Genomic DNA, 18,197 nt, shown 5'->3' with positions numbered 1-18,197 from the left:
CTGAGGGTAAAGAAAACAACTAGTTTAAAAATCCTAATAGGAAGCCTTTGATAATGGAATTTGTTTTACTGTTTTTTAAGGAGGAGCTTCTCCAGGGTATCCAACAGGAGGCCAAGACCCTCATGGCCAAAACTCTGCACCCAGCTGGGGGAAAAAAAAACAATCAGGTAAGTATAATTCTGATAGCTTCAAGAAACATGCAAGGTAGATATTAGACGGGTTATCCCTAACCTACTGTTATCTGTAATGTACTTTTTAACTGTGAAATAAATTATAAATTGTGATTATCTATCTATCTATCTATCTATCTATCTATCTATCTATCTATCTATCTATCTATCTATATACTAAAATTATTATTATAAAAAAAAAATATATATATATATAGTAATTTCGATGGATGGATGGATGGATGGATGGATGGATGGATGGATGGATGGATGGATGGATGGATGGATGGATGGATGGATGGATGGACAGTTTATTAATAATTATATAATTCATGGTCAAGCTGTTCAGGCCATTGGCTCTAAAACTGAAGTATATACTTCATATTACCTAAACAAACCAGATTGTATTGCATACCAGGACTGAACAATAAGGGTCAATAATCTTTATCAGAGCGGAGTTTGTCAGAACCCATTTAACGTCACTAGGTTCCACCTTCAACAAATTAAGCTCTCCCCCTGGAGCTAAAAGTGAAAGGCATTGCTAATAGAGCAAAGATGTTTGTTTTAATTCCATTCAGACACAATCTCGCGCTCTACATCTCCATTGATTTGGCCTCTATTGTCTGTGGGAATTGCCACGGCGGAAATTTAACTCTCCAATAACGAGAGGGGAAGCGTGTCGAGCGAGGCATTGATTAATAATGAGGGAATTCAATAAGCATAAACAAACCGATTAACCCATTGTGTGTAGCAAGCAGGTTACAGAGTTCATTCAATTACAACTGCAGCATATAACAGATGTTTTTTGCAAAAAAAAATTTTTTGGATATAACAGTAATAACATTGTCCCAAAAAGGCAGAGACTACAATAAAATATTTTGCATATATTATTTAAGGCTGCAACTAACTTTTGCAACCATTTTCTTGTTTTGATAATCGATTAGTTGGCTGATTATTATTATTATTATTATTGTTGTTGTTGTTGTTATTTAGAATAATCGTATAAAAGGCCTTTTTTATTGACAGAACACGCTGTCCCACATCCTGCCCAATGCTGTCCTTCAAACAAACATGTCAGCTCACAAAGTGAATATATCTACCTTTACCAAAATTAACCAGGATTTTACAATAAACAAAATTAATAAATGAATAAATAAAGAAGGTAACTTATTGAATGGTAACCACAACTTAACCATTATTTGTATTTTAGTATTTGTGTGGTTATACAAATGGTTATCAATGTACCAATTATAGAACAACTATTATAATTATTTTTATTGCCTAAAAGGTAAATCTAAAAATAGATTTTTAATATATATATATATATATATATATATATATATATATATATATATATATATATATATATATATATATATATATATATATATATAATAGGGCATTACCAATTTGGTCTAAATAATTTAACACTAAATTAAAATTAACACTTTAACCCTTGCTATTTCAAGTAAACTTCCACTAAGACAATAATATGCATGCATGCAAGCATCTTTCCATCAATGTATTCCCTAAGACCCTTAAAGGTTTACTTCTGCGATTAGCATATGGCTTTGTATCAGTAAAAACCCTGGAGTATATTCAAATGATTGTGCTCTCATCACAAGAGCACATTCAGCTAATTCATGACGGTAAATGTAATCTGACTGATTTAACATTAGTGTCTGTTCTCCAAATCAGTCACAGTACTACATTAATGACCCAGTTTAAATACAAATTCATCTTCCCAGCGTTGAAGTACAGTCCCTGACAAAAGTCTTGTCGCTTGTGTACAAATTGACCTAAAGTGCCGCTGAAATATATTTCTAATCAAGATATTTTTACAAGAAATGGCTCATTTTAATCCCACCAGCTTTTGTGATAATGTTTCAGTGAAAAACTAAACTTTCAAAAAGTATTCATATATTCACAGCTTGGTAAAGCCCATTGAGTCATTTTTTGCAAAGACATAAGTGTTGTCACCTTGTCATATGAGCTTCACCTGTGACTAATAATGGATCAATTAGGTCTCAAGTGTGTATAAAAAGAACCCCAGTACGCTAGACCTTCACATCAACTGCAACTAGACCTCTGCAAACATGCCTAAGATTCACCCTGAGACTAAAGTTTTGATTATCAAGAGGCTGAAGACCAGATCCACTGCTGATGTGGCAGACACCTTCAATGTGTCTCAGCTTCAAGTACAGAGGATAAAAAAAAAAGATTTGAAGAGACTGGAGACGTTTTTGACAAGCCCAGGTCAGGCAGACCCCGCAAGACAACTGCTCAAGAGGACCGTTTGTTGGCTCGAAAATCCAAGGCCAGCCCATTTTCCACTGCAGCTGAGCTCCACGAGACCTGGTCACCTGAAGTCCATGTGTCAACCAGAACAGTTTGTCGGATTCTGTCTCGAAATGGCCTGCATGGTCGAATCAGTGCCCAGAAGCCAGCACTAAACAAAAGAAAATTGAAAAACCGTGTGGCATTTGCCAAGGCCCACAGCCTGCTAAAAGGATGGACGCTGGAAAAGTGGCAGAAGCTGGATTTTTCAGATGAATCTTCTGTTGAATTACACCACAGTCGCCGCAAATATTGCAGGAGACCTACTGGAGCCAGAATGGATCCGAGATTCACCCGGAAAACAGTGAAGTATGGTGGCGGAAAAATCATGGTCTGGGGTTACATCCAGTATGGGGGTGTGCGAGAGATCTGCAGGGTGAAAGGCAACATCAATAGTCTAAAATACCAAGAAATCTTAGCTACCTCTTATTCCCAACCATAAAAGAGGCCAAATTCTGCAGCAGGACGGTGCTCCATCACATACTTCCATCTCCACATCAAAGTTCCTCAAGGCGAAGAAGATCAAGATGCTCCAGGATTGGCCAGCCCAGTCACCAGACATGAACATCATTGAGCAAATGTGGGGTAGGATGAAAGAGGACGCATGAAAGACGAAACCAAAGAATATTGATGAACTCTGGGAGGCATGCAAGACTGCTTTCTTAGCTATTCCTGATGACTTCATCAATAAATTGTATGAATCCTTGACAAACCGCATGGATGCAGTCCTTCAAGCTCATGGAAGTCATACAAGATATTAAATTTGGATCTCACAGCACCACAACTTAATTTGCTGACATATTTTTGTATTTGCAGTAAATTTGTTCCATTTCTGTATAGGCGACAAAACTTTTGTCTTGCCAAAATTTGACCTTTCTGTCTTGATTAAATGATAAATATTTTTTCTGTGAAAATTATTTATTTCAGTGCATTATACATCATTTGGGAGGGTTTTAGCTTTTCATATGAGCTATTTCATATTCTATTTCATATTTCATATTCTAGCACTTTGAGATTTTGTTTAATATAAAGTGCATTATAAATAAAATGTATTATTATTATTATTTATTATTATTATTTCTAACACCAATTAATTAATTAAAAGTCAGGTTAATATCAGGTATTTCTAGAAAATAGATAAGCGACAAGACTTTTGTCAGGGACTGTACTCCTTTAAGATGTAGGTAAACTTCATTGTTCATATCAAGCCTCACTCTTTTCCACAAACACATAAATTAAAAAAAAACTTGCACTGAAATTGAAAGAAATTTTCAAGCTGTAATTCCTTGTGTACTTAAGTCCCTAGTGGCCAAAGAGAATCACTGATAAATTGGAGGTTAAGCCCACTAAAATCAGTCAGGTAGGAACAAGAGAAAAGCTCATCTGCCATACTATGAGCTGTTGATCATGTCAGTCATAGTGGACTGTGTTGAGTGCTGTCTCTCAGAACTGTGTGAAATTGCTTCAGTATAAGTGTAGAAGAGCGGTGAGCATCAATAGCCAATTTTCAGAAAGCCAGTGTCAAGAGGAGTGGGTGTGCTTCCGAGGCTAAATTACAGCCGAAATTGACCACAACCCGGAAACTGGAAACTAAGGTGGACTGGAGAAGAGAAGTGAACAGAGGAGAGAGAGAAAAGAGAAAGATAATGCTGTTTAAAGTAAAACGGAGAGCAATACAGAGATGGTCCGATGAGACTGAGGAAGTGCTCTCCTAGCAGAGTTGTGGCAGGAGGATATCACCACAGCTTCAAAGACAGAAAGTTTGCAACAAAATGAGTCCTCGTGATAGTTTCATCACAAAACTGCCAAAGTCAAAAGGTACACACACACAGATACACACACACACACACAGAGATGTATATTATTTATATATATATATATATATATATGACTACTTTATAGTCATATATATATGACTATAAAGAAATATGGACGTAATGTCTGTGACGTCACCCAAAGGATTCTGAAGAGCAGTTTTGAAGCGTAAAGTAGGGTCGAACTGGCAGTTGCCATCTTGTCAGCACGTCATTCCCAGATAATATAAAATGGGCTAAGAGGTGGGACGTGGGCGGGGCTTAGGTGACAATGACTGGCTCTGCACCAATATACCTAAATTCGCTTGTTCAGACTTGCACACCCTCCAGAAGTTTGCCTTCTGCAAGTAAACGACGCCTCGTGGTGCCATCCCAAAGAGGCATGAAATCACTCTCAAGGACCTTTTCCTGGACCATTCCCACCTGGTGGAACGACCTGCCGATCTCAATTCGTGAAGCCAAGTCTGTAGCCATTTTCAAAAAACATCTTAAGACACATCTTTTCCAGCTGCACCTGACTAATAAATCCTAGCACTTAACTATCCAATAAAATTTTCGGTTTGTTTGTTTGTTTAAAAAAAAAATGTTTGTCTATTGTGCTCGATTAATGGAGACTTCTTACAGCACTTGCAAGCTGTTGCTCTTGTTTGTTTAGTTGCTTCTACTGCTCTCCTCTTCTGTAAGTCACTTTGGATGTAAATGTGTTGACTAACAGACACCAGACAAACGGCTATCCACCCGTCAAGTGGCCACGCCCTTAATTATCCAGAACTTTAAGGCTTTATATAATGTAAACAAATGAGTTATAAAAAAAACTCACCCCTCTCACAGTTGTCATGAAGGACAAAATTAGCTGTATATACCAAAACTACAATTTGTACCAGGTTGTAAACATGTTTTTTTTTTCTGCTGTAAAGTTGGGCATTTTAACATGGGGCTCAATGAGATTCTGCTCCCTTCTGGAGCCTGTCTCTAAGGCCGGAGACACACTGCAAGCGTAGCGTGACGTTTCTGTTGCGTGTCAGCCGTGGGGCGGCTGCGTGGCATTTTCTGTCTTTGCACACCAGAAGTGTGTCTGACACTGCGGTGCTGCTGCTATTGATGTACAGGGAAGCCCTAATAGTTCATGTTAAACATAAATATATAGCCTACTGGATACAGCAAAGACAACGTCGGCAGTAGCCTATTGACAACACCTACTATGGTACTAATGGCAAAATAGGCTACAGAATATTTTGTTCTGTATTGACAGGTAAAATATTTAAAAATCGCTAATTATGTTGTTTTTTAGTATTACAATTAGGCCCATATCTACATTTATGTTGACCTACAGACTTTTAAACATGAAAATGTTTTTTATACATATGTATTCGTGTCAAAATTACATATAAACATCTTTTCCAATTCTATTTTGCCTGGAAACGCTTCCAACACGCTTGCGTGTCGCATGAAAAATAGGCATCTCTTCTATTTCTAGCATGCACGCGGTTTCCGCGCGGCTCGAGCCACGCAGGCAGTGTGCAAGCTCCAACCTGTTAACATGGGAGCCGAAACACGCCACGCAGCCGAGACGCTCACGGCACGCTTGCAGCGTGTCCCCGGCCTAACGGCCAGTTAATGAATTGCAGTTAAAGTTACTTCATTATTGGCTTCAAGAGAGGCCGCGGGAGGTTGCACACTTGATAGAAATAAATATAAAAATAAATAAAAACCTACAATAGGTAGTCAACCAAAATGCTAGGCTAATTATTTATCATTTAAGCGCTTAATGTTCCAGCTATTTGACTACTGTTACAATGAAATTAACGTGACAGCCATGCATGAAGTGTACTCACTGTACAGTACTAGCCAGTATTTTAGATTATGCATAAATGCCATAAAATAAATAAATTGTAGAAAAGGTGAATTTACTTGCTCTGTCAATATTCTGACCAAATAAATGTGACCAAATTATTTAAAAATAGAACATTTGAAATTACATTTAATAATTGACTGACGCATTTCAACAGGTCCCATGCGCATGCTCCCGTACAACACAGAGCCCTGTACATAACATGCAGAAAAAAAAGTGTACATGAATTTGACCACAACACAACAGTGAAATTAAAAAGCAGGGATGAGTCCTAATAAAACATCCTTATGCTTCTACTAAAGCCAATGTTTAGAAGTTAAGTCTTAATTGTTCTTGTGCAACTGATGGAGGTTGGGAGGGATAGTTCAGTGTCTTTATGGTGGGAGTGCAAGACAATACAAAGGTGTAAATCACCATTCGTGCTTCAGTGACAGCGAGGGGGTCCAGAAAAACTAGCTGACAGATTCAGTGAGAGAGAAAAGAAGAAAATATATAATTTGGCTATACAAAGAATAAGATTCTGTATTCATCAGTGTTCATAAAAGGGCAGAGGAAATAAACACCTGTAATAAATAAATACTCCCCCGTGACTATGTAAATCTTTAAAAATGTGCTTTTTTACTGAATTATAATCTTAGAATTCTTTTGGATTCTTATTTATTATTATATTTAAAGCAATACATTAGCGGTTGTTGTTGTTGTTGTTTTAGTCAACTTTTTTTATATATATTTTTAAAGTTGTAGTAAACATATTCAGCCAACACTGATTTGTTTAATGTATGGACATGTTCTGAAATTTGTTGTTTTTCTTCTGTTGCTTTAGTTATCACTGTCAGTCATCTCAATTTCCTGAGTGATTCACAAAACCGAACACTTGACTAATCTGCTGTTTCTTATTTCTAAGCATCAATAAGAATTAGAAATAAACAGCCTAATACAAATAAAAATGACTATGAATAACAAAGCTCCTGAATGTGTTTTAAATCAGAGTCCATTTCAAACAAACTATTTTGGTTTGAGAAGCTTGAACCGAGCTGGGACTCAAACTCAGATCTCCTGTACCCCTTTTCCACTAGAATGAACCGTTTGCTAGTTCAGAGCCAGTTCTAGTGACAGTTCGTAGTTTGTGCGACTGACGAGCCTTCTGAGAACCATTTGGCTTTCCACATGCTAAGAGCCACAACAGAGCCAGGTCTTGCGTCACTGTATACGTCTGATCTTTCTCAACAACGCTAGCAAGGGAAACAGCGGGAAACAAACAAGCACACACCAGGCATGATCTAGAATCTAGATGCATCGACGCTGAGTGGACAGATCTGCGTATGATATCAAAACACAGCATGAGCGATTCAAATGCATAAGGAGTCATTTGCTTTCGCTGTTACTTTGATGTCATACGGCAACGGGCTGCACAGCGCGGATGCATCTTGAACAAGCCTTCCATCAACAATGGCGAACGTTGCGTTACTATGGATTCACATGGCTTTACGACATCGTAAATCATCTGCATCAAAACGCAGCGAATCCAACGCATTAATGCAGTTCGCCGTAAGTATAGACGGTGATTACAAATGAGCAGCAGCTTTTAGCTCCATTAGCTACTATTTAATAAATGGTGGATCTCAAGTCTGTGTTCATCTTGCTGACCCCGCCCCCAGCTGCTGATGTAATACCCAGCAATGTTTTGGTGTTACTTAAGAACCACTTTTCCTGGCTCGTAGCTGTGCTTTGGGTGTGGAAACACAAAGAACCAATTTGAAACTAGGCTCTGGCTCCGAACTAGCACCAGCACTGATTTGGTGGAAAAAGGGTACTGTAGAACAGCTGCGGTACGTTGTAGCATTGCACAGAAGGCTATTGTCGTACCATTGTTAATACTCCCATGCAAAGCCTACTAATCCATATAACCTATTAGCCTATATGATTAACATTTCTATTTATTTATTTTTAATTAAAAAAAAAAATGCATAAGCCTTTTAAGAAATATTTTACAATGAGATGCAAGGAATTAGTCCTGCATTCAATTGCAGTCCATAAAAGTTCATTTGAATTCATCCTAAATAGCAAATGCTTACATTTACTACATTTGGTTTTGTGAATGTGAAAATCTTATTGATAGAATTATATTAAAAACATTTTTGCAAGATCCAGCCAAGTTTATTGGTATTTGTGAAAACGAGCTGTGATACATCCACTCCATAACGTGAGGAGCAGAAATGCATTTCCCGCCACAATTGCAAGGGTACGCATGGCAACAAAATGTATTCTGGTTGAGTACAATCTGTTTTACAGGTGGACACAAATAGTTTTAACACGACATAAAATGCTGTGTTATTGCTAAAACCTAAAAACATGATATAATGTGCATGTGTATCACCACCATATATTGAATACATGTCACCATTTCCCTTGAGTTACAAGCACGGTCCTTTCCCTATATGCAAATAAACCAAAGAAGGATCAAACCTATGAGTTCTCCAACATGGAAGTATGCTGTCGTACTGTAGCTGGAACCCTGGGACTCGAGAAGCTATGATACAAGACACCATGTCCTAAATATGGATCTACATACGTCTCTTTTTCTTCCCCACTCCCCCACACCTTCCTTTACATCTTTCTGTTCAGTAACTTCCGCTTGCTTCAGCCACTCCAAAGGGATCATAATGATTTCCAGTACATGGGGTCTCTTGGGTGTACGTAGACAGAATAAGGCTCTCTGAACATATTTAACTTGTAGTCATAGAGAGGTGCGAAAGGAAGATGAAATCTTGGCCAGTCTTTTAGGTATTGCGGCTGATTGCGATGGGAGTTGAGGGCTCAGGCCCCCTAAGATCTGGTTAATCACATCTCACCACAGAGGTAAATGTACCATAGTAACAAAATAATCAGCAGAGAGCAGAGTAATATGTTGCTGCATACAAAAAAAAAGCCAGAGGTTTCTTTCACCAGCTTTCCCCCTGATTGTATTGAGAACCTGCCAATGGCCAGAAACAAGGTTTCCCACTGGGAGGAGAGTGAGAGGAAAAAAAATGATCATGAGGGAAGGAGATGAAGACAATAAAGAAGGAAGGAGCTGATGAGGGAGTGACAGAGTACGGTGAAAGAGGGCAAGAACGTAGAGAGTTATGCAGAGAATCAAAGCAGGTTCGCAGAGAAGTTACGAGGGCAATACAGAGGAAGAACGAGTGTTTATGTGGCGAGAAAGAGCGAGCCAGTGTAATGTCTGTTCCCATCAAAATGCAGTCCTCGTCCAATTCTAATCAACAAGCCGCATGCCTCCAAGCATCCACTAATCAAATCCTAGCATGTATGCCTGTGTGAATTTTCAAGGTGAAGCAAAAGGGGGGCTCACCCTGAATTGAATTTGTCAAATCGGACTGGAGCGGAGAAAAGAGAAGGGGAGTGTAGTAGTCCATCAACAAAATTCATTTGCTGATGGGATTCCAGCTCATGTCTAAATCAAAATGACGACAATAATGCTGGTTATTATGGATGAAATGAACTGTTAGTTTAGCTGAATAAAGGGGTATGGACGTGTCACAACACTCAAATGAGCAGTAAATTAAAGACAATGTCGGTTTCCGTTAGAAACGTGCCTTTAGATGCTCTGTTGACCTTATGCTGAATTCATCCCATTTGTAGGGTTATTTCATTTTTTTATGGATGGAATAAGATTGAGAAAGTGTCAGTAATTGAAAAATCAGGATGGGAACATTGTCAACCGGAGCAAATTTCTAGCAAAATGGCATAATCAAGAAGTTTGTCAGGAATGAAGAAATGGTGAAGTGTAATGAAATGAAAACAGGATCAACAGAAGAAGGTACAAGACGACCAATGAGAGTGAAACAGAAGAGAGGGAGAGACACTTTTACTCTGCACTTGTACAATTTTATTACATATTTGGCACTACTGATATTTCAGTTTTGTGGATTTGTTTTTGTTGTTACTTTTCACAGTGTCTCAAACAACCATACTGCAATTAGGCTACAACACAATCAATTAATCAATCTTCTCATCAGCACCAACACTGCAATTTAAACACCCCAAGCTTGCATTAAAAAATTGATTTATCATCACACCCCTTTTATTCATTAACACAGTTTGTTAATGGAAGGGCCTGACACATGTATGTTATTGAACTAATAACATTGCAATCAGCTAAAATGCATACGATGGTTACACTTCTTCCTGAACAAGTGTGCACCCAAGTGTTGCTTTCACATTCACACAAACCGCATTTAGTTTCACATTTAGTGCAACCAAATGCTCAAGAGTTCAAGAACAACCAACTCAGGTTGTAGGTTCTACAGCGCTCAAAGGTCTGTATGACAGCTTTCACTTTAGCAATCTTTCATGAGAACCGTGTAATGTAATGAGAATAGTCTATTCCTTAAAGCCCCTTTCACACTGCGATTCCGGCAAATACACGGATAATGCGACCCGGCATTTGTTCCCGGGCCGCTAGATTTGGTCCATTCACACCGCCAGCGATATACCGTAATATGTGCGCTTCACACACAACCCGTAACGGTCCCGGATCGAGTTGACACGTGACATCCAGATGTGACGTGTAATTAGTGACGTATGACTCGGATATATATGTATACTCATTACGTTTTTTAACACATCAATAGTTATGCGGTTGGCCCCTCTCAGAAACTGAAGCCTCCGCACCTCGATAGCCCCCAGGTGGGAAGTCCCAGTATAGCCGCACCTCCGTGTTTTCTAATGGACGCGAGGCAAACTAAACAATCAAATTACACTACAAATATTTTTTTCCCCAAAGGTAGTTTTTGTCATTGTAGGCAGTTATCATCACAATGATTTCAAGTGTTCGTTTTTTTAAAGCTGCAATCCATAACTTTTTGCACTCTAGTGGTTAATAAACAGAACTGCATGTGTCTTGTAAGAACATTGCAGCCGGAGCTACTTCTCTCTGTTCATGTCTATGGGCGAGTCACGCAGCGACTGTGCTCCTCCTCCGCGGAATCTACAAATCTGACCTGAAATAGTCCCAATATAAACACTTATTATAAGCGTACCATAATTATTCAGGGTAAACACGGTTTGGAAAATTGATTGATGTGGTACATTCTCATTATATAATTTTTGTAAATCTTGAACACAAAAAAAGTTACGGACAGCAGCTTTAAATAAGTTTAGTTTTAGTTATTTATTTAATGCTACAAAAACGGGTGTGTGATGTCATGATTTACAGCAGAGATCGACGTCTTCTCTGAGTGAGGCACTAACATACTTTTTTCGGGATTTTTGGGAGCAGATTGGAGCTTCAGGTTTAATTTCTACATTTCCATAACTGTTTATTTCACACCAACATAATTAATTGTTCTGCATCTGCGAGAGTGTGGGCGGGCTTTTGATATCACTGTTGTACTTCCTGCTCTCTACCGCACAACTCCGGTCCCGGACTTTTTTTATATTTACTGTTGCACTAAAATGCAAAAGTGAAGAATTTATGTTATTTATTACTTGATTGTTCAAGCTACCTCACAGAAGTGCTCTGTTTGTTAACAGAGTTGTTGAATGTAAAAAAAAATAAGGAACATCCTGGATCGTTTTTTTCGCTCTTATTTATTCTTTTTTATGTATTATAGAAGTATCGGATCGGGACTCGGTATCAGCAGATAGTCAAAATCAATTGACTCAGACTCAGACTCGTGGGCAAAAAACCCTGATCGGGACATCCCTAATAGGAAACAGGCAGTGGACAGGGCTCTGAGAAGAGCCCTGACAAGAGCTTCATTGAAATGCAAAACTTATAGGCGAGTTACCATATTCTCCCATCATCAGCAGGTAAAACCCAGGACAGAAGACAAGAATAATCAGTCGAAGCTTGGCAGCTGAAAAAGCAAGGGTGACTCCCTTCAAACCAACATTTACTGGTGGCATTTACTGTCAACACGATGTGGAGTAGAAGAGCCAGCGTGTGTGAGAACGAGGCAGGTGGAAAAGCGAAGAGGTTAGATGCTGCACCCTCCCACAAGCCCTGTCGAAATCTTACATATTCTCACAGACTGCAAATCAAGCAAAACACTTTCTCCCAAACAACTGTTATCTACCACTATGTGAAGTTATCAGAAGCGAAATCTCTTTTGAAAATTCCTTGTATAAAATGAGTATCATGGTCTGGCCGTCTGACTACCGAATCATTTTCATTTCTTTCCCTCTCTCTTCTCAGAAGTAAGGGATGCAGCTGGTGTGATCAGCCCGAGTAAAGGCAATCATTACCAGGCCTTTTTGTATCAGTAAGCCTGACTTCCAAATGGGGCTTGTTTTGTTTTATTTTTGGGTTTTTTTCTCTTATGTTCACTATCTTTGCCCCCTCCTTCGAAGAAGTGTTCGATTACAAAAGCAGAACATCTGGAGATGGAGGCCCATGCCTGAATAACAATATTAATCAATCCCACAAGTGCTGGCAGAACGGCAGTCTTAAACAAAAGACAGAACACTTTACCACCACAGGAGGCTCCAATCAAGAGAGGCAGCATTGAGAGCTGTGTCCCACTGCTCATAATCACATAAAGTGGCAAATTTGTTCCGGGAAAAACAGGACGAAAATAAGCATGAGATGGTTTGCTCTTCTTTAACTCCCCTTTGTCTTCTCCTCTTTTCTCTTATCTGGCGTTATACTTCTGTCCTTCACCTTCCCTGTGCGCTTTGTGGGTTTTTATCTAAAGTATACATGGAGGTTAAGTCCTTAACCCTTAAAAAAAGAGGCCAAAAGGACAGAAAGTTTCACATTATGTGCTTTAAATGAAATATAAACCCTACCTGACTTTCAAAATATCCACATTTCTAACTCCTAATCTAAATACCATTTCTATAACCCTATTTAAACTTAAAAATACAGTTTCTATTACCCTATTTAAACTTAAGCACAGTTTTCTAACTGGGAACCATTAAACACAACTGGGTGCTATGGGGGAATAGAAAATTGAAAAGAAATGTACCAAATTAAATGTACATTGGAAGCCCGTTAATATAGTAGTAAAAAAGTGTAAAGGTTAAAGATAAAAGAATAAAGTGTTTTACTGAAAACAAAGTAATAAAGTGTTTTACTGAGTGCTTTAAAAAAAAGACACACACAATACGAGACTATTAATTTAATATGTTAAATATAATGTAACAATTTAAACTATTTTCTTTAGTGACAAGCTAATTATTGAATTCATGAACTCATGAAAATGGAATCAAATTTGAGGGTCCTTGGAATCAAAGTATAAAAACCCTGCCTTACTGTTCATGTTGAATTTTTATTAAAGCAGTCGTCCTCCTGAGGAAAAACAAGCGCAGAGGACTGGTGAAAATCTTTACATTTGCTGAAACATAGAAAAAGGAAGAGGAAAAATATGATTGATGTGAAAATGTGAGTGCTTGGTCTGTTTGACCCCCGGAAGCAACCCTTCACTTTCATTAGCATCCTCCCACGCCCTGAACAACCAGTCTCTTCAAACTCTCTCTCTCCCTCTCCCTCTCCTAAATAGTGAATGAGATAAAACTCACCATCTACTCCATACAGAGGCAAATGACTGTCATGCAAGTAATTTCTCTTAAAATATCTGATGCAAACCCATAGCAAGGTTAATGCATTCAAACTGACCTTTAAGTGCATGGCAATATGCAGTATACCTGACCACAAATGTTATATGCATAAATATAACAGTGCTGAAAGAACGAAAATCTGAAGTTAGCCAGTGTTAAATAATAACGAGTTTTAGAGAAATGTATGCTTGCAAAGGGAATACAGGTCAGTCACGCTGAAAAGCAGCATCGCAGGAGTAACATGTACGATCACCCACTTGTTAGAGCCATAAGCGGCATAGAGCAGTGGGCAGGCTCTCTCTCTCTCTCTCTCTCTCTCTCTCTCTCTCTTAGTTGAGCATTAAAAACACTGGAAAACAAATTCATCATCCCATTCCCAGGAAACAAAAACAGTCATAAATCACAGAGAAAAATGAGGCGCCTTATCTGGCTAACTTCACGGCAAAGGTAGCTTGACTTCTCTTCTCCCTCTGGAGTCTCTACCCCAAGGCTGCGTTACCCACGTTAGCATTGCGCTGGGTCGGAGCCGCACTGAGCTGAAAATAAAACATTAACTCCAAAGTCCTGCAGCGCCCCCAGGTCTTACACATCAGTCTCGCCCTATTTTCCCCACACTATCAACAAGGGAAAAAGTCTCCTCTGCGAAGAGGAGACTCCAGAACCTAGATAGTAAAGTAGGTGGAAGCGAAGTAGGAATATATTTTTATACACGCATGTATGAATCACATCCTGAAAGGTGAATCCAAAAACATTCTGATTGCCAAGGGGGCTGGCAGTAGTACAGGTCATAAACCCTGCCCTCTCCATATAATTGAATGTGATGCAAACCAAACAAACAAACAAAATTCCAATTAAACTTTTATATAAACATAATATACATACATACATATATATATACACACACACACACACACAAAGATGGTTTCTGTCATTTCACTCAGTTTTTTTTGTGTGTGTAACGTGTGTAAAGTGTTTGTTTTTATAGTGTGTAACGTCATGATTTTTGGCCGAGACCAATAACCCATAATTTTCTATAGATATATTGGCCAATAAATAAAAAAATTATATAATTTTTTGAGAGTCTGATTACAAAAACGGAAGTAGGGCTCCAACAACTAACAAATAAAATAGATTATTAATGATAATGAAAATAATCAACGACAAATGTGGGGTGATGTACAATACAAATAATTGAATAATTTGTAATGATGAATTTGTAAAGAGAAAAAAAAATACGCAAAGTTAAATATTTGCAATTTAATATTGATACAATTTAATTATGATACAATCTAAAGAAATAAACAAAATTAAATAAAAAAAAACTGCAACCTTACACCTCTCCGCAAAATGAATATAAATCCAATCATCAATTTCTTTACTATAGGCAAATTTAACAGAGTTAGATCAAAGACCGCAAATTAATCTCATTAGTTTTAATGAAGATGATTGTGGTTTTGAGCATCTGAAACTTAGCTACTTTAAGTTTCACCTACGGCCGTTTGCGTGTTGGCTTACTTTACTCATTTGCGGTGATACGTGTTGCAGCGTCGTCATATCTGACTAGTCAGTACCTGGATGGGAGGCCAACTAGGAAAACCAGGTAGCTGCTTGTAGAGGTGTTAGTGAGGCCAGCAGGGGGCACTCACCCTGTGGTCTGTGTGGGGCCTAACACCCCAGTATAGTGATGGGGAAACTATACTGACAAAGAGCACAGTCTTTCGGATGAGACGTTAAACCGAGGTCCTGACTCTCTGTGGTCGTTAAAAATGCCAGGATGTCCTTCGGAAAAAAGAGTAGGGGTGTAACCCCGACATCCTGGCCAAATTTGCCGATTGGCCTCTGTCCATCATGGCCTCCTAATCATCCCCATATCCTGATTGCCTTCATCATTCGGTCTCCTCTCCACCAATCAGCTGGTGTGTGGTGAGCGTTCTGGCCCAATATGGCTGCCGTCGCATCATCCAGGTGGATGCTGGATGATGCTGGAAACAACCAGATGTATTCACGCTTTCTGAATTGGTTTGATTGAGTGATTGGATTTAAATCCGCTTTAAAGAATTTCAGAAGACATTTAGTCCTGATCTTATCACAATATGATCGACATCTGATCAGAGAAAACAAATGAAGTGAACAGGTGTAAACATTTTTTTTTTTTTTGTAGTTTTTTTTAGAATCTAGTTATCAATACAAAGCAATATATTTAAAATATAGTTAGCATAACTCTTGAAGCACTAAAGCACTAAAGGAACTGCTGCTGGTGGAAACTCTAACCACCAGTCAGAGCCAGTCTTGACAGTTGCAGTAGCATGGTCTTGTGTCGTTTCCACCAGTAAAGCACATCTCACAGTTTCTTTTAATTAATACATTTCTAAAATATACAAAGGAGAAGCCTAAAACAGGCCCGAAGCTCAAGACCGTGTGTGAGGTATGAAGTGAAAATTAGCCTGGGTTGAAATGCAGGGGTAGAGCCTCAGGTGGCAGTATTGCACCTTTACACTGACAACTGTCAAACATTAGGACGCAACGTGCAGCTTCTCCGAGAAGAACCATGTTATCCGCGTGGGGGAGAGGCTTTGTCCACTGAAAAAAGTAAGCTTGACAGTATGGGAGTTTTTCAGCTTCTAAGAAAACAGCTTCTTAGACAGCCAAATATGCAGAATGTGTCAGGCTACAGTCAGTACAAAGGGAGGAAATGCCACCATCCTTTTTACCCATCTCTGTGTCAATCACCCTGCGGATTATGCCATTTTACAGAGGGGTAAATTGCAATTAATTTACTAGCCATGGAATAGGAAATGTTACATTAACCTGGTACCAGCGGTTTTCTGTGTTTATGTATTTAAATAAAGGGAGATTCTTTAAATAAGTAACTTTACCGCATTTTCTTTACTTATCTTATTTTTGTATTTGCAATCTAGTCATGGCTAATACGGCCTGTTCGTAGCACTTGATTTGTTTATTTTTATTTTTCAAATCTATTACATGATTTAAACTGATCTAGAAAAACTGTGCAGCCACATTGCTGCATTAAACTCTGTAAAATGTTACATTGGTCGCAGTGCCATGCAATTAATGTCTCATCTGCGACCATTCTAGGTGCACATTAAAACTGAATTAGCAGCATGCTTACTGTATAACTTCATTGGTGCCAGCACAACGATAGGTTAAAGAGCTTAAAAGAACAGGTACACAAGTTAACAGGTTAAAGTATCAGTTTTTATCTGAATATTTGTTCATCATACTGTTGAACTTTTATTTGCTCTCGTTATTTCAAAGGGAGCTTCAAAGATAATGCATGTGCCCTGTGTATATCAGTATCCAACTAATGTTAGTTGGGTAAAAGAACAACTAAATAAACAAAGTAAAAATTAATTTGATAACTTTTTTAAAACTTTAACTCTTTCCTCCAAGGTTTCCTTCAATAGATATTGCTATATATAGATATCCTGAATTATTTTGGCCACAATAACCGTGTTGTGAAAACTAATATTGTGAAAGCCCTAATTAGGCTAAAATATTTAAGCAAATACAGTATAAAACAAAATACAATTTAATGGCTACAACAAAGTAAAACGTAAAGTTACACCACTTTAAGCTTTTACAGTAAACACTTCATAATCTATGACATTATTTTGCAGCAGAATACATATTTAAAAACTGTATACATTAATTCAGTTAGGATGCATTCAATTGATCAAGTGACTGTTTAGACTTTCTATTCATTAAATAATCCTGAAAAAAAATTATACACAACTGTTTTTAACATTAAATATTTAAATAAATATATTATTTTTTTTAATTAAGATGCAAAACAGCACATTAGAATGATTTCTGAAGGATCACGTGACACTGAAAACTAGAGTAATTATGAAAATTTGGCTTTTAATTATAGAAATAAATTGCATTTTAAAATATATTCAAATAAAAAAAAAGTTTTTTGTAGTTAAAAAGTTAAATTGTAAAAATATTTCACAGTACTGTTTTTGTTGCATTTTTGGATTAAATAAATGCAGCCTTGGTGAGCAGAAGAGACTAATAAAAAAATATATTAATGTTTTTAAATGTTCAATCAATTAAACATTTAAAAAATCTTGCTTTTATTAAACTTTTGACTGGAGGTGGTTTTCTGTTCATTATTCAAAACCTAACATTTCAGTGTTTCTTTAGACATATGGCTCATGTTTGTGTGTATTCATAAAGTTAAAGTTCATTTTCTGAAGAGAATCATAAAATACTTAATTGAGAGACACTGCAGATCATGCATGTTTGTTTTGTCTATTTTGCAAAAAGCACAACACAGTTTTCATTGCGAGTATACAAATAAAAGTAGAAACTTAACAGATTACAATGATGTATAACACATGCCTGAACGACTAAAATCAACTGAATGAGTATTTTTTATTTAGAATTGTTTTAGTCTCTTTTGCACTGATAGGAAGAAAAAAAACCTGGCTAAGTTGC

General features: G+C 37.7%; 1 protein-coding gene across 1 annotated transcript in view; it reads right to left on the bottom strand.

Moving 5' to 3' along the window:
* diaph3 (diaphanous-related formin 3) overlaps positions 1-18,197 on the bottom strand; it is a 417,231-nt gene that overhangs the window by 268,985 nt on the left and 130,049 nt on the right. The window contains exon 6 of the mRNA XM_067431466.1: positions 70-144. Coding sequence (XP_067287567.1) covers positions 70-144 — 75 coding nt within the window. The remainder of the gene's footprint in view (positions 1-69; positions 145-18,197) is intronic.

The sequence above is a fragment of the Pseudorasbora parva genome, chromosome 22 (genome assembly GCF_024679245.1).
Source record: "Pseudorasbora parva isolate DD20220531a chromosome 22, ASM2467924v1, whole genome shotgun sequence".
Classification (NCBI taxonomy): domain Eukaryota; kingdom Metazoa; phylum Chordata; class Actinopteri; order Cypriniformes; family Gobionidae; genus Pseudorasbora; species Pseudorasbora parva.
This window is presented reverse-complemented; position numbering and strand designations above follow the sequence as displayed.